General features: G+C 45.1%; 1 protein-coding gene across 1 annotated transcript in view; it reads left to right on the top strand.

The window, feature by feature from the left end:
• The window catches only part of LOC129697932 (dedicator of cytokinesis protein 9-like), a 317,261-nt gene that overhangs the window by 258,748 nt on the left and 34,512 nt on the right, over window positions 1-24,001 (top strand). Inside the window, 6 exon segments of the mRNA XM_055636668.1 lie at window positions 5,304-5,419; window positions 8,367-8,504; window positions 9,309-9,491; window positions 13,654-13,767; window positions 14,337-14,552; window positions 15,713-15,770. Of these exon segments, the coding sequence (XP_055492643.1) occupies window positions 5,304-5,419; window positions 8,367-8,504; window positions 9,309-9,491; window positions 13,654-13,767; window positions 14,337-14,552; window positions 15,713-15,770 (825 nt within the window).

Raw genomic sequence — 24,001 nt, forward strand, 5'->3', positions numbered from 1 at the left:
TATTTCTGTTGCTGAGCCAACAGGATATTCTCAATTAATACTGGAGGTGTCCGTGAGATTCATGTAGGCTCCCAGAGAGCAATCCCAACATTCCCATTACGATCCCATCTCAATTTCCCTGTATTCCAGCAGGGTTTTCTTTCTCGCATATGCCCATCAAATCCCCTTTGATTCTTTTGCCAGTCACCCGCACTAAAGAGTAAGTTACAGCAGCCAATTAACCTGCAAACCCCCACGTCTTTGCGATGTGGGAGGAATCCAGAGCAGCTGAAGGAAAGCCCATGCTGTCACCGGGAGAATGTACAAATTCCACTCTGGTAGCATGAGGGTCAGGATGAAACCTGGTGACACACTAATGGGGATAGGGCGGGGGTTGAGGGGGATTTTGGTCAAATGCGGGTAAACGGGACTTACTTAAATGGGGCGTCTTGGTCGGCATTGACCAGTTGGGCCGAAGGGCCTGATTCTATGCTGCGTGACTCGTATGACATTCAGGCCATTAGTGCATGTGTTGGCCCTTTGCAAGAGCCGTCCGTCCAATGTTGGCTGGGCTCCCTGCACCTTCACCATAACTCCTCTATGTGCAGATGCATATGGACCGGCCACAGGCAAGTGGATCTAGATCAGTGAAGCAGCTTGGTCAGCGTGGACGAGCTGAACCAGAGATCCTGTTTCCGTGCTATACAGCTCTACGACGCCGAGATAACAATTGATTTCCCTTTTGAAAGTGTGACTCGAGTCTGCTTCAGTTCAAGCTTCATATTATAGTCAGCTTGCCGAATGAAAGAGATAATTTTTCACATTTCTCCCTAACCCCCCCCCCCATAGACTTCTGGTTCATCCATTAAAGTTTAGAGATACAGCACGGCAACAAGCCCTTTGGCCCACTGAGTACACACTCACCACACTGAGTCCACACTCACCCCATATACTAGCATTATCCTACACCCTAAGGACAATTCACAATTTGCAGAAGCCAATTAACCTACAAGTCTTTGGAATATGGGAGGAAACCGGAGCACCCGGGGAAAACCCATGCGGTCACAGGGGGAATGTACAAACTCCATATAGACAGCCCCTTTATTCAGGATCGAACCCGGGTCTCTAGCGCTGTGGCAGCAACTCTACTGCTGCTCCACTGTGCCAGCCCCAAATACAATTCTTCTGCTCCCTCACCCTTTGTGTCCTCAGCACAACTGGGGCTGGTTTGTCGTGATCTATTGTCAATCCCCTTATAGATTTGGGTTTATAGGACTTTGCCAGGTTTCAATCTCGACCACTTTGGGATTAATTCCCTTTATCTAAATCCACGTTGTGGATTCTTATTAAATGTAAACACAGACATTATACAAACAGCTTTTCACTGCAAAACCTAACCAGCCTCTTCCGCAGTGATACGATTTATTTTCATTTTTACTTCTTTTTTGAATATCAAGAATATCACAGTTTGGTTGAAAAGTTTAAAAAAAAACGCAGACACATTTTTACTTTCTCCAGAATAATGTACAGCTACACAGGCAATGACTGTATTAATTTTGCTCATTGCTGCCCATCATTCTACTAACCCCAGTTTTCTTGCCTGATTGCCAGAGGGCACCACTAACCATAGTGGTCCATGCATAATACAATAACTGCATTTTGAAAGTAAAATACATGCTGCCGCTGTTGGATACATTGCCAATACAGAATGTATGTAACTGGTGTACAAAAATAACCCCAGACCAAATTTGTTCAGCAAGATGATGGGGGATAATTTCAAGTTACATTTGTTTAAAAAAACAAAACAAAAATCCTGTTTCTCTGAGTAGTTGAGAATTAAAACCTTGATTTGGTTACATGTTTTCGACAGAATGATAAGCCCTGAGTTCACGGCATAATCGATGAATGTGTGGCAAGGTTTATGCCACTTTGTCAATTAGCCGTGTGTGTGTGTATGTGTGACGCGCGTGTTGTGTGTGTGTGTGTGTGTGTGACGCGCGTGTGTTGTGTGTGTATGTACGACCCTAACATCAAAAACGTTATGGTCCTTGAGATATTTGCAAATCTGTGAAATGTCGTTAAAAATATAAGTACCACTTCTTTAAAGTGGGGGAGTGATCATGAATAAGTATTTTTGATATTTGGCTTTGTATACACAAATTATATTCCAATTATACTTTTGTTAAAGCCAATAGGAATGTGGGTCCATGTAAAGACTGTGTTGCCGGTGACAGGATCCTTGTAATGAAATAACCTTATCTCTGTTTCCAGTGTAAGAAAGGTTTCCAGTGTTCTTGGGATTTCTGTAGACAATGGTAAGACACAGCAAGGTTACATTGTTGGTTTGTTATTGCTACGACTCTGATCCCTGTAAGTCAGAGGTTTCCAACCCGTTTTATTCTTGCGGCCACTCCTTTCAGAGGTTTGTGTTCTGCAATTACACCCTTGCTGCCGAGGGTTTGGTTGTATTATTCCTTACTCTCATAGCCCAGAGTACATTAACTCAGCCAGTTTTATTCCGCGCCCTTTCACTCTTAACCAAAATCCAAATTATAGTCTGAACTGCAGCCACTCTCCTACACTACAATTAACCACATAATGTCCTGGCCTGTCCAGTATTCCCCTAAATTCCTGTCCAGTGAACTGACTTTGGCCAATGGAACCTGCCCCAATAATGTGATAAACTGTGGTGTACAGCAGTTAGTGTGGAGGCGAGGGGAAAAATCCATTCTCGCTCAGGGTACACTGAATGTAGGAGAGGGCTGGAATTGATCTTGGGGCAAGTTGTTTTGGACAGGAACAATAATCACATCCCCACATCCGGTCTCTCCCCACATCCGGGCGGTACACAGTGATGCAGCGGTAGAGCTGCTGCATACAGAACTATAGACCCAGTTTTATCGGGTGCTGCCTGCAAGGAGTTTGCACGTTCTCTCTGTGACCGTGTGGGTTTCCACCGGGTGCACTGGTTTCCTCCCACATTCCAAAGATGCACAAATTTGTAGGTTAATTGGCTTCTGTAAATTGTCCCCAGTGTGTAGGATTGAATTATGAATGGGTGATCGTTGCTCAGCTGTATCTCTAAACTAATCGAGAAGTATTGAAAATAAGTTGCAATTATATATCCACTTTTACACCTTTGAAGTATTGATGCTGTTGCAAGGAGTGCATAATCATTCTAGGTTTCAAATTAGCAGCAAAATGAGTCGGAAAAAATAAACTCTGCAGGAAGTTGCAGTATATGAGAGCTTTAGAGGGAACATCAAGTTTTTAAAAGGATAAGCTAACCATCTGAAGCAGACATACAGCGAGGAAGCAGTCCCTTCAGCCCAACTTGCCAACACCAGCCAACGTGTCCCTTCTACACTAGTCCCACCTGCCTGTGTTTAGCCCATATCCTTCAAAACCTGTCCTATCCATGTACCTGTCTAAATGTTTCTTAAACTTTGCGACAGTACCTGCCTCAACTAGCTCCTCTGGCAGCTCATTCCATACACGCACCCACACTTTGTGTGGAAAAAGTTACCCCTCAGGTTCCTATTAAATCTTCCCTCCTCACCTTAACTCTATGTCCTTAGGTTTTCGATTCCCCTACTCTGGACAAGAGACTGTGCATCTACCCAATCTATTCGCATGGGATTTGCTTATATTTTAGTTCTGAGGTAACCAATGAGTCCCAAGTGGGACCTGCAGACTCCACTGTGTGTGGGTCGGTGGAGGGGTAGTTTGGGATTGTGTGTGCTCCTTCTGCTGTTTGCAATGTGCCCTCTTGACTGCTCTCAGCATGGAGACCATGCAAGTGTGAAAGCAGAGCACGAATTGAAGCTTTATTCAGCATCACCATCAGGGCATTGCATCCCTCTCATTTCTACCTCTCAGAGGCACCGGGGCAGAAGGCACACGCAGGCACACGTGGTGAAAAATGCCCATCATTGCTTGCTGATCTATCTCTCTCCCTCCTAACGACCCATTCTCCTGCCTCTCCCTAAGTGAAGCCATTCCCCTCAAGTCTACTCTGCCACAATCATGCTGATCTATCTCTCCCTCCTACCCCCATCCTCCAGCCTTCCCCCCCATAACCTCTGACACCTGTACTAATCAAACAACTATCTATCTATGCCTTAAAAATATCCATTGAATTGGCCTCCACTGCCTTCTGTGGCAAAGAATTCCACAGATTCACCCCACTGATCAGGATGACTGACGTAATTTTATACTATGCACATTCCGAGACCATTACAGAACAATATATCTTGAGTCTAAAATCCAGGTTAATTGACTACAGGGAAACCAAATGTTGGACATACAATAAATTGCACTGTATTGCCATAACCAAAGGCAACTTTCATGCCTTATTTCTTTAACCTGTTTTACATTTGCTTATAATCGAAATTCGGATTTGATTGTAAAATGTGGGGAAGAGGTTTGAGAGAATGCTTTACAAAGGTAAAAATCGAGTGGGTAGTGTGTTTTTTCTCTAGAGGAGGGTGCCTGAAAGCAGAGGCAGGAAAAGCTGTTACTGGGGTTGCTGTTACTGGGGTTACTGTTACTGGAGTTCGATGAGATTGAGGATGTAGATAGCATTTGTGGGGAGACCCACAGACCAGGGGCATAACCATGTACAGGATAGTCATTAATAAATCATGTGGGAAGTCAGAGCACTTCCCCTGGAGAGAGAGGTGAATGTGGAACTTAGATCAGCACGCTGGCGCAGCGGTAGAGTTGCTGCCTTACAGCGCCAGAGACCCGGGTTCGATCCCAATTACGGGTGCTGTCTGTACGGAGTTTGTACGTCCTCCCCGTGACCGAGTGGGTTTTCTCCGAGTACTTCGGTTTCCTCCCACACTCCAAAGACGTACAAGTTTGTAGGTTAATTGGCTTGGTATAAATGTAAAATTGCCCCTAGTGTGTGAAGGATAGTGTTAATGTTCGAGGATCACTGGTCAGTGCGGACTCGGTGGGCCGAAGGGCCTGTTTCCGAGCTGTATCTCTAAACTAAACTAAAACTACAGGGATGGATGTAAGAGAAACACCAGAGGGAGCGAGGCAGAGAGAGATAGAGATAGAGAAGGTGAAAGGGGGCTGTTGTGGAAGAGTCACCACCATGCCCTTCCCGTGAAGCAGACTCAACACATTGTGTGTTTAACGTGACATTATCTTCACTAAGGGCTAGTGTTTTGGGTAGATTGTGAAGCTCCATTACGGTAATGCATTTGCACAACAGCATAGAAGGCATCAGACTGCTTAATTATGGGGGGAGCTTTGTCACGTGTCAGTAATACCGCATGATATGTGGTAATAATACTCTTGATTCCTTTAATTAGGCTACGGACATTCTGACGCTGATGTTATTCATCAGTCACTCTTGGAGGCCAACATCGCGACAGAAGTATGTCTGACTGTGCAGGACATAATGTCTTTGTTCACCCACGTCTTTAAGGTATGGCACTCCAAGTGATAGGGAATCGGTATATTGATTTGTGATTGTGTTTGCAGTTTAATATTTCCATCTCTAACAGTGCACAATAGTAATCCTGTCTGCTATCTTGTACACACACACATTTGAGTATCGGAGCAGGGAGGTTCTACTGCAATTGTACAGGGTCTTGGTGAGACCACACCTGGAGTATTGCGTACAGTTTTGGTCTCCTAATCTGAGGAAGGACATTCTTGCCATAGAGGGAGTACAGAGAACGTTCACCAGACTGATTCCTGGGATGTCAGGACTTTCATATGAAGAAAGACTGGATAGACTCGGCTTGTACTCGCTAGAATTTAGAAGATTGAGGAGGGATCTTATAGAAACTTACAAAATTCTTAAGGGGTTGGACAGGCTAGATGCAGGAAGATTGTTCCCAATGTTGGGGAAGTCCAGAACAAGGGTTCATAGTTTAAGGATAATGGGGAAATCTTTTAGGACTGAGATGAGAAAAACATTTTTTACACAGAGAGTGGTGAATCTCTGGAATTCTCTGCCACAGAATGTAGTTGAGGCCAGTTCATTGGCTATATTTAAGAGGGAGTTAGATGTGGCCCTTGTGGCTAAAGGGATCAGAGGGTATGGAGAGAAGGCAGGTACAGGATACTGAGTTGGATGATCAGCCGTGATCATATTGAATGGCGGTGCAGGCTCGAAGGGCCGAATGGCCTACTCCTGCACTTATTTTCTATGTTTCTATTACACACAGGAGTCATAATTTACAGCACAGGAGACCATTTAGTCAGTCTGTGCTTCATATTAACGTCCTCCATCTCATCCAATAACAGTGTCTGTAAGTGTGCAGAACCTATTGACACAACCTGGTGTTCGTATTGGTTTATTGTTGTAACGTGCACTGAGGTACAGTGAAATGTTTGTTTGCTTGCCATCCAGTTAAATTATACTCTACGTGAAAACAAGTATCCATACACAAGTACAACGGGTAGTGCAAGCAGAAATATAATAGTGCTTTTTAGTCCTTAGAGATACAGCGTGGAAACAAGCACTTCAGACCACTGAGTCCAGATCAACCAGTGATCACTGTACACTAGTATTTTCCTACACACTAGGGACAATTTACAGATGCCAATTTACCTATACACCTGTCCGTCTTTGGAGAGTGGGAGGAAACGGAGCACACGCGGTCACTGGGAGAATGTACAAACTCAATACTGACGATAGTGTAACAGTTACACTGCAAGTGCAGAATAAAAAGTGCAAGGGCTACAACGAGGTGGGTTGGGAAATCAGGACAGCATCCTTAGCTTGTCGTAGGAAGCGTTCAGTAGTCTGAAAACAGCAGGGAAGAAACTCTTCCTGAATCCGGTGGTATGTGCTTTCAAGCTGTTATTCTTGACAGGAGAGGAGAGAAAAGGGAATGACCAGGGTGTAAGATGGTCCTTGATTATGTTGGCGGCTTTCCCGAGGCAGCATGAAGTGCAATATCAAAGACTGCTCATCACCCAATCAGCCTCTCTTCCTATATTCCTATCACAACTGTATCCCTCTTAGGGACAGTTTGCATGGCCAATTAAACCACCCTCTCGCATGCCTTTGGGATGTGAGAGGAAACGGCAACGCTCGGGGGAACCACACTGTGACAGAAAGAATGTGTAAACCCCACACAGACACTGACAGAGGCCAGGATTGAACTTGGATCTCTGACATTGTGAGGCAACAGCTTTATCGTCAGAATAAAAATGACCAACATAGAAACTAGGTGCAGGAGTAGGCCATTCGGCCCTTCGAGTCAGCACCGCTATTCAATATGATCAAGGCTGATCATCCAATACCTGAACCCCATTCCTGCTTTTTCCCCATATCCCTTAATTCCTTTAGCTCTAAGAGCTAAATCTAACTCTCTTGAAAACATCCAGTGAATTGGCCTCCACTGCTTTCTGTGGCAGAGAATTCCACAGATTTACAACTCTCTGGGTGAAAAGATTCTTCCTCATCTCAGTCCTAAATGGGATATTCCTTATTCTTAAACTGTGACCCCTGGTTGTGGAATCCCCCAACATGGGGAACATTTTTCCTGCATCTAGCCTCTCCAATCCCTTAAGAATGATAAATGTTTCTATAAGATCCCCTCTCGTCTTTCTAATGGATTCCAGAGACTTGAACTTGTGCCTGTAAAATCATTGAATTAAATAAAACTTGAATAATGAGCTGACATCAATGTTCACTATGAAACTAATGGACTCTCACAGGAAGACACCAGAAGCAAAAACATGCTTCAGGGAAGGAATTCCTGCCCGGTCTGGTACGTGTGCGCACGTGTGTCACCAACTCCAGCAGTGCGGTGTTTATTGTGCTCTGGAACCAGCTGATCATTGCTTGCCATTTGCTCCATACCCCCCCCCCCCCCCCCCCCCCCCCCCCCCCCCCCCTTGACACTTATTATTATTTATTCAAATCGTTTGCCATGTAACGGGTCAATGCTCGATGGTTATTGTCATCTGTACATGCACACGTTGATATACAGGTAAAATTGAAAATCTGAATCTGAATTTGCCCAGTCAGTACATTGCAGACTCAGAGTGTCACACACAAAAATAATGCGGTGTTTATTGTGCTCTGGAACCAGCTGAGCATTGCTGGCCATTTGCTCCATACAAACAGCCTTGAACGCCTCAGCCTTGCCATCGGGTCAAGTCGAGGTTATTGTCATATTCATGCATACGTTGATATACAGGTACAATGAAAATCTTGTTTCCAGCAGCATTGCAGACTCAGAGAAACACACAAAAATAATAAATGCCGCACAAATTCTGCAAGACAATGAAAAGAGAAAGGCTGCAAAAATCATTACTGCAAAACACAGTTAGAAAATGAGTCCGTGGTATTCCAGAATGTGGTGTGTTGGTCAGCTACTTGCCCAGTTTGACGTCATTGCGTTTGTCCGCAGGGCCAGCTGCTCGCCGAGCACGGACACAACGCTCTGATGAAGAAGGTTTTTGATGTCCATCTCTGTTTCGTGAGGATCAACCAGTCAGAGACGGCGCTGAAGTCTGTCTTTGCCGCTCTGCGGAACCTGGTATACAAGGTATGGCCCCCCTCTCGGATTTGTTTCCTCTCAGCGACTCCCAAGGTTTGGGGGTGAGGGGGGGGGAGCTCGTTGTTGGGTGAGCAAGCACCATTAAGCCATTCAGCCCTCCTGCACGTTAAGAGGATGAACTTTAAGAGAATGGGCAGATCGGGGCTGGTCCTTGTGAATCTAATAGTCATCAGATTTGGTTCTGGCAGAAGTTCCAGTCTGTTAGGGTTAACAGCAATGCATTGGAATTGGGATGTCACCTCTTGGAACATCAGGACCTTGAGTTATATTGAGATGCAGCACAGAATCAGGCCTTTCGGCCCCACCGAGGCCGTGCTGACCACCGGCCACCCACTCACATTAACAACAGACCTGGCTTTGGATTAAATGCCTTTGGTTAGACTGTGGCATCTTACTCTGTGCATGCTTATTGGGGGATGGAGGGAGGTTGGTGGAATTATGTAATAGTCCTTAGAATTATTTTTGCTTTAGTTTTAATTATCACTACCTGCTTTGATTAAAGTAACTTTAATCATCTAGATCGATATTTAAAAAATTATTCTCATAACTTAATACGTTCCCCTGAATGTCAGGGATGTTTAAAAACGTACTGTTCTTGAGAGCTGTGACAGGAGGTAAAGGCCGAGCCCTGGCTTTGTCTCCCTTGTGAGTGTATCGTGTCTTCCAGGGACAGAGCTCAGACTTGCTGTGAATGTGTTAGATCCAGCAGCGCAGTGAGATTATGGGCGACATGTGCCCTCCCTCCCCCATGGCTCTTCCCCAGATCCCTAAAGAATGTTCCCTCTTTTCCAGTTTCCCTCCATGTTCTTCGAAGGCAGGGCTGATATGTGCGCCGCGATGTGCTACGAGATCTTGAAGAGCTGCAACTCCAAGCTGAGCACCATCCGAGGAGACGCATCCACGCTCCTCTACTTCCTGATGAGGAACAACTTTGAGTGGACAAGGAGGAAGTCCTTTGTCAGGACTCACCTGCAGGTCAGTGCGAGCTACAGGACAGAATAGTGGGAGTGCTTGTCAGGAGAATCATGTCCATACGCCACAGCTTGTCCAGCTTCCACCAGGCCCAACTACGCATTTACCATTTACCTGCATCCCTCCACACCCTTCCTTTCCCTGTAGAGGTCACAGCCTCAGAATTACTGGACGTTCTTTTAGGAAGGAGATGAGGAGGAATTTCTTTAGTCAGAGGGTGGCGAAACTGTGGAATTCTTTGCCAGAGAAGACTGTGGAGGCAGTCAGTGGATAGATTTACGGCAGAGATAAGATAGATTCTTGATTAGTACAGGTGTTGGAGCTTATGGGGTGAAGGCAGGAGAATGGGGTTGGGAGGGAGAGATAGGGCAGCCATTGATTGAATGTTGTCGACTTGATGGGCCGAATGGCTAGATTCTATTCCTATCACATGATCTTATGAACTGTCCAAATGCCTTTCAAATATTGTATCTGCTTCTGCCACTTCCTCTGATCGTTCGTTCCTGATATTCATCACCTTCTGTGAGGAAATACTCCGCCCCTCGGGATCCATCTCCCTTTCAGACTCAGCAACACGCAACATACTAGAAACACTCGTCAGGTCGGGCAACATCTATACAGAAAGAAGCAGAGTAAGGGCCTGTCACACCAGCATGCGACTGCATGCGGCAAGCGCGACCTAAAGTGGTCGCTTGAGCCGTACGGCCTCGCGGGGCTTGTCCCTCTTCGGTCGCCGGAGCCGTATGGAGTTGTGCGGAGCTGGTCCCGACATCGCGCGGGGCTCCGAAAAACTGACACTGTCCAAAAATTCCACGCGGCAACGGCCTGCCGGCCCGCAGCCGCATTGAGGCCGTACGCACTGCCTCGACGGGCGTGTGCAGCGTCTCGACGCCGTACGCAGCGTCTTGACGGCGTACGCCATCACGTCAACTAGTACGGGATCACTCGACCTCCGCGTGGCCCCCGCTTCCGGTTTGGTTGCGCTCGCCGCATGCAGTCGCATGCTCGTGGGACAGGCACTTTAATGTTTCACGTTGAAGGCCCTTCGTCGGACCCTCTAATGAGGCGCCTTCAACCTGAGCCATCATTTTGAATTCGTAACGAATAGCACAGCAGGCTCACAGGACCAGGCAGACCTCTCCTGGTCCGATACCTTGTTTGTTTTGTATCAACATGGGAACATTATGAGAAACTCAAGCAGGCCACTTCAGGGGAGAACCGTACTTATCTTTGTGGCGTCAGACTATGTGCCAGACAACTGGAACGTTTGAACGGGACAAAGAATTTGCTGTTTCCTTGAATAGATGTGACCACAAGGGGTTATGTAATCCTGCTGTTGTAAAATGGATAGTACTAAATTTGTAATGTATTTGTTTGTGATGTTTCTGATCAATTAAAAAGATTAAGATACACTGATTAACTTCAAAAGCATAGATTTGGACTGCACATTGGCATACTTTTCTTTCATTGCTAACCTTGGCTGCTATCCAGCTTGAGCTAATGGGAAGTAGGCATTGACAGTCTTACTAGGGTGGACAAGGTGTCACGGAGAGCAGTATCCCTGGTCTTGCAGCCTTTAAACTATCTGAGATAAAGGAGGAATGAAAGGAGTGGAAAATGTAAACCTTAAGTGTCAAGGTAAAGTTATTTTTGTAATTAGGAGTGAAATGTGGCATTGCTGGGATGGCCAGCACTTATTGATCCATTGTTGCTCTTGGGGAGGTATTAATGAACCATATCTTGAACCAGTATAGCCCTTCTGGTGTAAATGCCCCCCACAGTGGTGGTGGAGAGGGAGTTCATGGACTCGGCAACAATGAATAGGTAATGATAGATTTCCAGCTTAGGGTGGTGTGTGACTTGGAGGAGAACTCACAGGAGATAGTTTTCCCAAATGGCCCTTCCTCTATTCGTAAAGGTTGAGGTTTGGGAGATGTTATTGGAGGAACCTTGGTGAGTTGCTGCAATAGGTGGCCAACATTGCTTGGTGACTGGGTGGTGGAGTGGACATTTCTGATGGAGCAATTTAACACATAGAGATTCGAGTTCAAATCCCTCTCTGAAGATTCAAGTCCAAGTATCCAGTGGATACTTGGATAGTGGCTACCCAATTGGCCATGCCAACTTTCTAGGAGGCCTTACAACTTAAGGGCCTGACCCACTTTCACGACCTAATTCACGAGAACTGCCCAGTTTGCCCTTGACTCATACTCGCAGCATGGTCGTCACAAGGTCATAGGAGGTCGTAGGTAGGCCGTGATGCTAGTCATAGGTACTCACGGCATCAAGTAGGTCACGGGCGTTTTTTCTAGCCTAATGAAAAATGTCCACGAGTAAAAAAGGTCGTGAATTAGGTCATGAAAGTTGGACAGGCTCTTCACAAGTGGACAAACTAGATCCCATTGCAATATTTAGAAGAGCAGGGAATTTCTCACTTGTATTCTGACGGGTATTTTTCCCACAATCAACATCACTTAAATGTGGGTCATCAACAGTCAACTGAGCTTGCTTTGTGTGAATTGGATGCAAGGGGCCTTTGGGTGTCTTGAAAGGGATGATGTGTTTTTGAAATATCAGCTGTGGTTTTCATTGTCAGCAAATGTTAGGGTTTGACCTAAGTGGCGTTGAAAGAGAAAAACAACTCTTTGAAAGAGTTATGTAATGAGTCCCACTCTCCTATCCTTTCTAATCACCCTGCTATATTATCCCCAAAATATACTTTATTCCAAATATGTGTCATAAATACAATTGGAAATGGAGGTTATCCACATTTATAGGATCAACCAAGTCAGTGCATTCCCTTACAAAATGTCAACGTCCCAGCCTGTGGTCCTTCCACACACCACCCATGATGAATGAATGAATGAATAAATACTTTATTGTCACATGTGACAAGTCACAATGTAATTCTTTGTTTTGCATATGCAAAGAGCCACCACACAAGGGTGCCGACAAAGTTATTAAGTATCGCACGTCACGTCCTACTTTGTTCTGCCCCCACACTGACAACGACCCCCCACCCCCTTCTTTACTGAAGGCAATGAACGTACAAACCTGTACGTCTTTGGAGTGTGGAGCACCTAGGGAAAACCTGCACGGTAGTCTGGATCGAACCCGCGTCTCTGATGCTGTAAGGCAGTCACTCTGTACCACTGCGCCACCGTGCCGCCTATGGTAGCAGAGGATAGTTAAGCAGCAATTGATATTTACCTTTTTTGCGCATCCCTGGGAACAATCCGTAGCGCACAGGTTTCTGTCGCACACAACTGCCCATGACCAACCTTGACAATGACCCCTGCTTCCCTTCCCTGACCTTCTTGCCACAAGCAGGCGGGCATCTGTTGAGATTCTCCCTTTAAAGTATTCATCTGATTTCCTTTAGAATAAGACACTGAGTTATATCCACATCATTGCAGTTAACGTATGTTTAGATCACCGAAGGACACAAAGAGCTGGAGTAACTCAGCAGGTCAGGCAACATCTCTGGAGAACATGGATAGGTGACGTTTCGGCTTGATACCCATCTTCACACAAAGAAGGGTCCTGACCCGAAACGTCACCTATCCATGTTTTCCAGAGATAATGCCTGACCCGCTGAGTTACTCCAGCACTTTGTGTCCTGTTGTATAGTAACCAGCATCTGCAGTTCCTTGTTGCTGCCCTTTTAGATCAGGTTACTCTCCATTCCTTAACTAGTTCAGCGCTTGTGTTTTTCTACAATTTGATTTTTCCGAATATTGTTTTTCCACTGAATGTTTTGAACTGCATAATCATTTGAATTTGGTAGTGAAAATACAGAACTGGGTACACACTGAAGGGTAATTTGTATCAAAAGGGCAAGATTCTGATCAGGAAGGTCATCTGTTCAAATTGGCGACTTGAATTTTTGAAAATACAATGAACCCTATCCCTACCATTTGCTACAAAGAGCTGGGAATAGAGTTTCAGCCTTGGCCACTTGCCTTGCCAGTGTTGTATGGAACATTCTTAAATGTAATTGGGTAGCAGGAGGGGAGTACAATGCACAGCTCCTGTTACATCCAACCCATTTGGCTTGGACAATGACAAATAAATTTCTACCCTCTTGAATTTAAGGAAGGCAAAAATAAAAGATTTTGAGAAGTCGGTGCTTATTGGATCTTTAAACCGGCTGCTTGCTCTACAGGTGATCATTGCAGTCAGCCAGTTAATAGCTGATGTGATTGGAATTGGAGGAACACGATTCCAGCAGTCGTTGGCTATTATTAACAACTGTGCTAACAGTGACAGAGCTGTAAAGGTGAGTCTGCTCTACTTGTTTAATTATTCGCACTTGCGATCAGTCGGGCTTGTGTCTCCATTTTCATGGATCACTGTTGAACTCCTCTGTGATTCATTGATACTTTATTATCACATGTTCCCGAGTACAGTGAAATGCTTTGTTTTGCATACGACCCAGTAAAATCATGTAGCAAACCTCACCTAGGCACCGACAAAGTTACACAAAAAGGTCACCAAACATCCCTATCTACTCACTGCCGCTGTACATGGCTGTACAAGGATCCGACCCGAAACGTCACCCATCCTTTATCTCCAGAGATCTGCTGAGTTATTCCAGCACTGTGTCTATCTTTGAAAAGTTCCAAAACCATTGCCTCCACTTTTCTCCACAATCTCACATTCCCTTCTTTAGAATTTTGGGATTCTTTTTTTTCCTGACAGAATTATGCGGGGCTTTCAGAAAAGCATTAGATGGGCACTGGATGATGATGATGATGATGGAATATTGAAGGGAAAGCCCTGAATCATTTTCTTTGCAGAGGGTTCACATGATCAGAATGACCTGATGATTTATTGCCCTGGTTGTAGTGTACAGGATTCCCGTCTGAGGTCAAAGACTTAACCAAACGCATTCGCACAGTGCTGATGGCCACCGCTCAAATGAAAGAGCATGAAAATGATCCGGAAATGCTGGTGGATCTTCAGTACAGTCTGGCAAAGTCCTACGCGAGCACTCCAGAATTGAGGAAAACCTGGCTGGACAGCATGGCAAAAATCCATGTCAAGAACGGGGATCTCTCCGAGGTAAAATCAACCAGAATTGATATTCCTTTCCTGAATTGTTATTCCATTTCTTTTACTTTCATTTTTGTAGTGTCTTTCCCAACATCAAGGCATTCCGGGCATGTTCATAATATAAAGTTTCAGAAATGTGGCAGCTGATTTGTGAAGAACAGGCTCCACAAAAGTGGTGAGATTAATAGTTAGATAATTGATTCATATAGGACGCACATAGAAACATAGAAATTAGGTGCAGGAGTAGGCCATTTGGCCCTTCGAGCCTGCACGGCCATTCAATATGATCATGGCTGATCATCCAACTCAGTATCCCGTACCTGCCTTCTCTCCATACCCCCTGATCCCCTTAGCCACAAGGGCCACATCTAACTCCCTCTTAAATATAGCCAATGAACTGGGCTCAACTACCCTCTGTGGCAGAGAGTTCCAGAGATTCACCACTCTCTGTGTGAAAAAAGTTCTTCTCATCTGGGTTTTAAAGGATTTCCCCCTTATCCTTAAGCTGTGCCCACTTGTCCTGGACTTCCCTAACATCGGGAACGATCTTCCTGCATCTAGCCTGTCCAACCCCTTAAGAATTTTGTAAGTTTACATAAATGGGTGTTTGATGGTTGGCTTGGACTCGGTCGAATGAAGGGCCTGTTTCCGTGCTATATCTCTCCACAACACTACCACGTGCCTTTGTGATGTTGATTGACCTGCACACGGCCCTGTTCTTGGCAAAGGAACGTGACATCCACCTGAGACACCAGATGGGGCCTCAAGTTTAATATCTTATTCCAAAGGCAGCCTTGGTGTAAGTTCAGCTTTCCCACAGTACGGCATCGAACTATTGGCCTGGAATCTGTCTGGAATGAGATTTGAACCCATGACTCTTGACAAAAACAAGCGTGCAGCCCACATGAGGCCTTGTTGGCATTACATAACCTTGTTTAATTACTATTAATGAATTGGAACCAATTTGCCTAGAAAGTTACCCAGAATTATTTTCGAACCATTAATTCAGTGGTGAAAGCAAAGTAATTTTTTTACGGATTCAGTCTTAATGCAGAGAGAGTGTCACTTGCTTTCTTTCAGCCTCTATCGTCCTACTTTCAACTCTACCTTTTTATTAACTTTGTCGCAGTTCCTGACTGGTAGTTTGTCTCTTTTTGTCTTGGATGCAGGCGGCCATGTGCTACGTCCATGTGGCAGCTCTGGTGGCCGAATACCTCAGGAGGAAAGGTAAGGCGGACATCTTGGGTCTCCCAAAATACCTTGGGGTGTCGATTTTGGGGGTGGGGATGTTACGGTCTCACTGAAAGAAAGATATACCGTACATAAAGTGTGCACCGTGTGTGTATCCCCATGTCACAGGAATTCACCCGTACGGAATTCATAAATGCTAGAACGTTTTGGATGGAGAATAAATATTTACACCGCGGGGTCGAGCTGCTGGTTCCCAGCTCCAGATTCCCGGGTTCAATCCTGACCTCCAGTCCACCCTGTCCCCAAAGAGATGCGGTTTAGACGATTATTTGGCTATATTAGATTTCTGTAGGAGGGTGATAGATGGGCATGCATTGAGAATAAAAGAGTGTCACAGTGGCGCAGCAGTAGAGTTGCTGCCTTACAGCACCAGAGATCCGGCTTTGATCCTTACAATGGGTGCCATCTGTACGGTGTTTGTACTTTCTCTCTGTGACCATGTGAGTTTTCTCTGATTTTCTCCTACTTGTAGGTTAATTAGTTTTGGTAAAATTGTAAATTGTCCCTCGCGCGTCGGAGAGTGCCAGTCTAAAGTTTAAAATGGGATTAGTACAAATGGTGAGCTGAAGGCCTTGTCTCCAATCTGTATGATTCAATGCTATTGTTGAGTCTGGGTTCGCCCATTCACCCAGACTGGGCAAGAACCACAGATTTTGTCCTCTGCAGGACATCAGTGCGGCAGATATATTTTTACAACCATCTCATCGTTTCATGATGACACTAGTTTTTATACTTCATTGACAGCAATTTTATTTAACTGCCTGAAATAGAGGTGGGACAGAAATCTCCCGCACATTCAAAATGTACCTGGGTGAGCACTTGATGTACAGTCACCCAGAAAAAAATGGACAAAGAGTTTCGTTTAGCTTAGAGATACAGTGCAGGAAAAAGCCGCTTCGGGACCGGCGATCCCGCTCACTAATGACCCTGTCCCACTTAGGAAACCTGAACGGAAACCTCTGGAGACTTTGCGCCCCACCGAAGGATTCCGTGCGGTTCCCGGAGGTTGCAGGTGGTTGCCGGAGGTTGCGGGTTGTGGAAGCAGGTAGGGAGACTGACAAAAACCTCAGGGAACCGCACGGAAACCTTGGGTGGGGCGCAAAGTCTCCAGAGGTTTCCGTTCAGGTTTCCTAAGTGGGACAGGGGCATAACACTATCCTACACACACCGGGGACAATTTACATTTATACCAAGCCAATGAACCTACAAACCTGTACGTCTTTGAAGTGTGGGAGGAAACAGAAGAGCTCGGAGAAAACCCACACAGGTCACACGGAGAACGTACAAACTCCGTATAGTCAGAACCCACGATCAAGATCGAACCCAGGTTTCTGGCACTGTGAGGCAGCAACTCTACCGCTGCGCCACCGTGCCGCTAAGTTGTGAGGTGGGAGGATGGCTCACCTGGATGTTATGTGTAGAATATATTTTCAGTGCTGTATGCCTCAGTTTGGATAGCAGAGGGGCTAGGATTGGAAGTGATTTTTTGATGCAGGAAACCTAACATCTTTGTTTCCTTGGTTGCAATGTTTTTGTTAGATATGTTTTCAGTGGCCTGCTAACGATTAATTTTCCGGTGTGCTATGTCTTTTAACTAATGCTTTGGGAGAAGAATTATTAGTCACTCAAAACCTGTATTTCCAGATACGATTGGCAATTAAGCACATAGGGAAATATAGATATCAAGGCAGGATCTGGAATTTGATCAGAGGTTGGTTTTAAGATAAAGACAGACAATGCTGGAAATATTCAGCAGGTCAAGTGGCATTTGTAAAAGAGACTGATTTGGTTTAGTTTAGAGATACAGGCCTTTCGGCCCACTGAATCCATGCTAACAAGCGATCCCTGTACACCAGCAATATTCTACACACTAGGGACAATTTACAATCGATACCAAAGCCAATTAACCCACAAACCTGTATGTCGCTGGTATGTGGGAGGAAACGGGAGTAGTCACAGGGAGAAAGTACAATTTCCGTACATACAGCGCCCGTAGTCAGGATTGAACCTGGGCCTCTGGCGCTGTCGGGTTGCAACTTTACCACTGCGCCACAATGCCGTTGATAAGAACTGGCCAGCTCTGAAGCAAATAACAAAGGCTCCTTATCAGTTAATGCTAAATGTAGCATGTAATAGACAATAGGTGCAGGAGTAGGCCAGTCGGCCCTTTGAGCCAGCAGCGCCATTCACTGTGATCATGGCTGATCATCCACAATCAGTTCTTAGAACGGAGACGGTGAAACACTTTTTCTCACTTTTTCTCAGAGTTATGAGTCTGGAATTCTCTGCCTCAGAGGGTGGTGAAGGCTGGTTATCTGGATACTTTCAAGAGAGAGCTAGATAGGGCTCTTAAAGATAGCAGAGTCAGGGGAAATGGGGAGAAGGTAGGAACGGGGTACTGATTGGGGATGATCACCCATGATCAAATTGAATGGCGTTGCTGGCTCGAAGGGCCAAATGGCCTACTCCTGCACCTATTGTCTATTGTCAGTACCCCATTCCTGCCTTCTCCCCATATACCCTGACTCCGCTATCTTTAAGAGCTCTATCTAACTCTCTCTTAGAAAAATAGAAACATAGAAAATAGGTGCAGGAGTAGGCCATTCGGCCCTTCGAGCCTGCACCACCATTCATTATGATCATGGCTGATCATCTAACTCAGCATCCCGTACCTGCCTTCTCTCCATACCCCCTGAACCCTTTAGCCACTAGGGCCACATCTAACTCCCTCTTAAATATAGCCAATGAACTGGCCTCAACTACCTTCTGTGGCAGAGAATTCCAGAGATTCTTGAAAGCATCCAGAGAATTGGCCTCCACTGCCTACTGAGGCAGAAAATTCCACTGATTCACAACCCTCTGTGTGAAAAAGTTTTTCCTCATCTCTGTTCTAAATGGCTTAACCCTTATTCTTAAACTGTGGCCACTGGTTCTGGACTTCCCCAACATCAGGAACATGTTTCCTGCCTCTAGCGGGTTCAAACATCTTATATGTTTCAATAAGATACCCTCTCATCCTAAATTCCAGAGTATACAAGCCCAGCCACTCCATTATATCAACATATGACAGTCCCGCCATTCCGGGAATTAACCTCGTGGCCAACATGCCATTCGGTTTCTTCACTGCCTGCTGTACCTGCATGCTCACTTTCAGTGACTGATGAAGAAGGACCCCCCAGATCTCGTTGTACTTCCCCTTTTCCCAACTTGACAACCATTCAGATAATAATCTGCCTTCCTGTTTTTACCACCAAAGTGGATAACCTCACATTTATCCACATGTGCCATGCATCTGCCCACTCACCCAACCTGTCCAAGTCACCCTGCATCCTCATAGCATCCTTCTCACAGTTCACAGTGCCACCCATCTTTATGTCATCTGCACATGCTAATGTTACTTTTAATCCCTTCATCTAAATTGTTAATGTATATTGTAAATAGCTGCGGTCCCAGCACCGAGCCTTGCGGTACCCCACTAGTCACTAAAGGGGCCCGTTAATCCCTACTCTTCGTTTCCTGTCTGCCAACCAATTTTCTATCCATGTCAGCTTTTACTATCCTCCTTTATATTCTTGACTAGCTTACATTCGTACCTCATCGTTTCTCCCCGTGTTGCCTTTTTAGTTATCTTCTGTTGCGCTATAAATGTTTCCCAATTCTCTGGCTTCCCGCTCATCTTTGCTATGTTATTCTTCTGCTCTTTTATTTTTATACTGCCACTGACTTCTCTTGTCAGCCATGGTTGCCCCTTATGCCCGTGTCCCACTTAGGAAACCTGAACGGAAACCTCTGGAGACTTTGCGCCCCACCCAAGGTTTCCGGGCGGTTCCCGGAAGTTTTTGTCGGTCTCCAAATCTGCAACCTCCGACAACCACCTGCAACCTCCGGGAACCGCACGGAAACCTTGGGTGGGGCGCAAAGTCTCCAGAGGTTTCCGTTCAGGTTTCCTAAGTGGGACAGGGGCATTACTCCCCTTGGAGTCTTTCTTCCTCTTCGGAATGAATGTCTGTGACTTGTCCATTCATAATTAATTGTGCTTTGTGGGAACAGTGTAAAAGGTCAGAGTAACAGTGGGAAGCAGAATTAAAGAAACAGGCAACTGGAAGACGTGCACAAAATGGTGCTCTGTAAAGCGATCAACAAATCTTGTTTGTCTTGCTCCAGTGTTATGGAGAAAACGTTGTGAGCACTGAATGCAGTGCACTAGATTGGAAGAAGTGCAAATCAATCATGCCTTCAGCTGGAAGGTAGGTTTTAAGAAGAAGAATAGAGAAATTTAGAGAGGAAATTCCAAAGCCCAGGAGCCAAGCAGCAGAAGAGACAGCTGTCAGCAGAGGAATCACTATGTTTTGGAATTATCAACTGGCCAAAAAATAAGCAGAGATCTCAAGATTGTAGGCTAGAGATTACTGGGGTAAAGTGGTGGTAGCTATGGAGGAATTTAGAAGAAAGGAATAGAATATTTATCAGGTATCTTTGCAATCGTTAGAAAGATCTGGTTGTGGAGCTTATTATCTCCAAGCATCCTTTACAATGCTTTACTATCAGTGGGGCCCCTGCTGTAATGAAGAGATCCCTACTACCTCTCTTCATCCCAGCAAGATTCCAAAACTATCAATGTGTTGATTAATAATCTAGATTATTAACGCAATTGGAAGGTTACATATTGCCTATAGGACACTACAGAGAATTCCACTACTTTGTTTACTAACTGGAACCATTGTATGCACTAAGCAGAAATGGCATTGGCTCAATATCTACCAAGAAAGGCAGGACCTCCAGCAGTGCAGCATTCCCTCAGGACTGCACCCGGGAGTTGAACCAGGTTTCTGTGTTTTTTCATAAATTTATAAATTATAGGAGCACAATTAGGCCATTTGGCCCATCATCCACTCCCGCAATTCAATCAAGGCTGATCTATCATTCCCTCTCAACCCCATTCTCCTGCCTTCTCCCCATTACCCCTGACACCCGTGCTGATCAAGAATCTGTCAAACTCTGCACAACCATAATCCATTGACTTGGACTCCACAGCCTTCTGTGGCAGTGAATTCCACAGATTCTCCACCCTCTGATGAAATATTTTCCTCTTCATCTCCGTTCTAAAGGTTTTATTCTATGGCTATGGCCTCTGGTCCTAGACTTTCGCAGTAGTGGAAACACCCTCTCCACATCCACTCTATCCAGGCCTCACACAGTTTGAGGTTCTGGAGTGGAACTTGAACCCATCACCTTGTAACTCCGAGGAGGGTACATTGCCCAGATGATGCTGGTCTTCAGAGCAGTCGGGGACCATAGTGTAATCTTCAGTTGTAATACTTGTGTTGAGTGCAGCTGAACCTGAGATATCAGCTGATCCTGATGTTGGAGTTCCTTTGTTGTTTAAAACCTAATGGAAATCCAACAAGTGAATATACCATCCACTTCAGCCATTAGCAGAGGTTTTGTGACAATATGATTAAATAGCAGAGCATATTCATGCCATTCTGTGAGTTGTTGACTTCCAAACCCCATTGCCTTTATTAAATAAAAGTAATCTTATTTCCTTTTGCAATTCTGCAAATCACGGAATGGCATATATATATATATAATTATGCTGCTGCAAACCTTTTTCTGTTGTTGGGTTGTTTGGGAGATTATTGAGTTGGCTGTACAGAGTTTGTACATTCTCTCTGTGACCACGTGGGTTTCGTCTGGGTGCTCCGTTTCCTTCCCCCATCCCAAATACGGAATGGTTTGGAGGTTTAATTGGACGGTAACATTGTAAACAGTCCCTGGTGTATAGGATACTGCTAGTGTACAGGGGTGGTCGCTGGTCGGCGTGGACTTGGTGGGCCGAAGAGCCTGTTTCCGCACTGAATCCTTAATTTAAAGTAAAGACCTTTGTCCTGCTGGAGGGCTTCAAACATTCAAGAGAATTGCAGTAACACTAAAGATGCAAATATTGTCCACAATGGTTGTGCTCTGGATCTCACTGAGATGTGCAATGTGCACACGCTTCCGTATATTGAAAACATCATTTTATACAGCAATGATGATGTGATTTTTTTGGGGGGGGGAGAATTATCTTCCAGCCACCAAACAATAATGTATAGCTTTTCAATGTAACGCCAAAGAAACACGAGTTACCACTAGAGGTCATGAGTACATTTCACCTGATTTCCTCTTGCCATGACAAGTGTAAATTATTCTTTATTTTTCTCAGTGACTTTTGTCCAATTTAGAGTCATACAGGCTCTTCAACCCAACTCATCCATGCCAACTAAACTGCCCCATTTAAGCTAGTCCCATTTATCTGTGTTTGGCCTGTAAACCTGTAAACCATTCCTATCCATGTACCTACACAAATGTATTTTAAATGTTGTTATTGCATCTGCCTCAACTACTGCCTCTGGCAGCTCCATCCATATGCCCACCACCCTCTGAGTGAAGACATTGTGCTTCAATATCCTATTGAATCTTTCCCCTCTCACCGTAAACCTATGTTACATAGAAACATAGAAAATACGTGCAGGAGGAGGCCATTCAGCCCTTCGAGCCAGCACCGCCATTTATTGTGATCATGGCTGATCGTCCACAATCAATAACCCGTGCCTGCCTTCTCCCCATATCCCTTGATGCCACCAGCCCCTAGAGCTCTATCTAAATCTCTCTTAAATCCATCCAGTGATTTGGCCTCCACTGCCCTCTGTGGCAGGGAATTCCACAACTTCACAACTCTCTGGGTGAAAATGTTTTTTCTCACCTCAGTCTTAAATGGCCTCCCCTTTATTCTAAGACCGTGGCCCCTGGTTCTGGACTCGCTCAACATTGGGAACATTTTTCCTGCACCTAGCTTGTCCAGTCCTTTTATAATTTTATATGTTTCTATAAGATCCTCCCCTCATCCTTCTGAACTCCAGTGAATACAAGCCTAGTCTTTTCAATCTTTCCTCATATGACAGTCCCGCCATCCCAGGGATCAATCTCGTGAACCTACGCTACACTGCCTCAATCACAAGGATGTCCTTCCTCAAATTAGGAGACCAAAACTGTACAAAATACTCCAGATGGGGTCTCACCAGAGCCCTATACAACTGCAGAAGAACCTCTCTACTCCTATACTGAAATCCTCTTGTTATCAAAGCCAACATTCGCATGCTGTCTGGTTCTTGATTCCCCTACCCTTGGTAAAAGACACTGTGTATTCACCTTATCTATTTCCCCTCATAATGTATGCCCTTCTATGAATCGCCCCTCAGTGCCCCAAGGAATAAAAATCCTAGCCTGGAATAAAAGTGGAAAAAAGATAGCCTTTGGACACCTTGAATAATCCAAAGAAAATTTGTATTATCTGCTTTTGCCTTCAAAGGGTGTGGATATGAGATTGTGACATTTCTCAGTGGGCATGGCAGGATCTGTGGAGGGAAATGGACAGACAATGTTTGATGTAAAGAGGAGAGATGGGTTTGAATTGAAGCTGAATGAACGTATATTTGTAGACATCTCGGTCAGTGGGAACAAATTGGACCAAACACTCGTTTTTTGGGGAAGTTTAAGGAGCACCTTTGAGTGGGAAATGGAAAAGCTTTAGCCATGAGTCTCACCTCTGAGAATATCTGGGAGATCAGATGGCAGCTTGTGCAGAATAATTACATTTCCAGGTCCCAACACTCTGCTGTGCACCTGGTTCTACCCATTCCCATCAGGCAAGAAGTGCAGAAGTTTGAAAACACATAACTCCAGATTCTGGGATAGTTTTTTCCCAGCTCTAATCAGGTTAGAGCGCGTTCCTGAACTCCCATCTACCTCATTGGGCACAGACGCAAAATGCTGGAGGAACTCAGCAAGTCAGGCAGCATCTCTGGAGAAAAGGAATAGGTGACGTTTTGGGTCGGAACCCTTCTTCATTTGGAGACCTCATGGAGACCTTTGAGCTATCTTTAATCTGACTTGTCTGAAGAAGGGTCCCGGCCCGAAACATCATCCATTCCATCTCTCCAGAGATGCTGCCTGTCCAGCTGAATTACTCCAGCATTTTGTGTCTATCTTCGGCCTAAACCAGCATCTGCAATTCCTTCCTACAGATTTATTCTGATTTTATTGGACTACAACTTGCACTAAATGTTGTGCCCTTTATCTGTGCACTGTGGACATCTTGAATGTAATCATTTATGGTCTTTTCTTTGACTGGATAGCATGCAAACAAAAGCTTTTCACTGTACCAT

This window comes from Leucoraja erinacea, chromosome 6, assembly GCF_028641065.1.
Source record: "Leucoraja erinacea ecotype New England chromosome 6, Leri_hhj_1, whole genome shotgun sequence".
Taxonomy (NCBI): Eukaryota; Metazoa; Chordata; class Chondrichthyes; order Rajiformes; family Rajidae; genus Leucoraja; species Leucoraja erinaceus.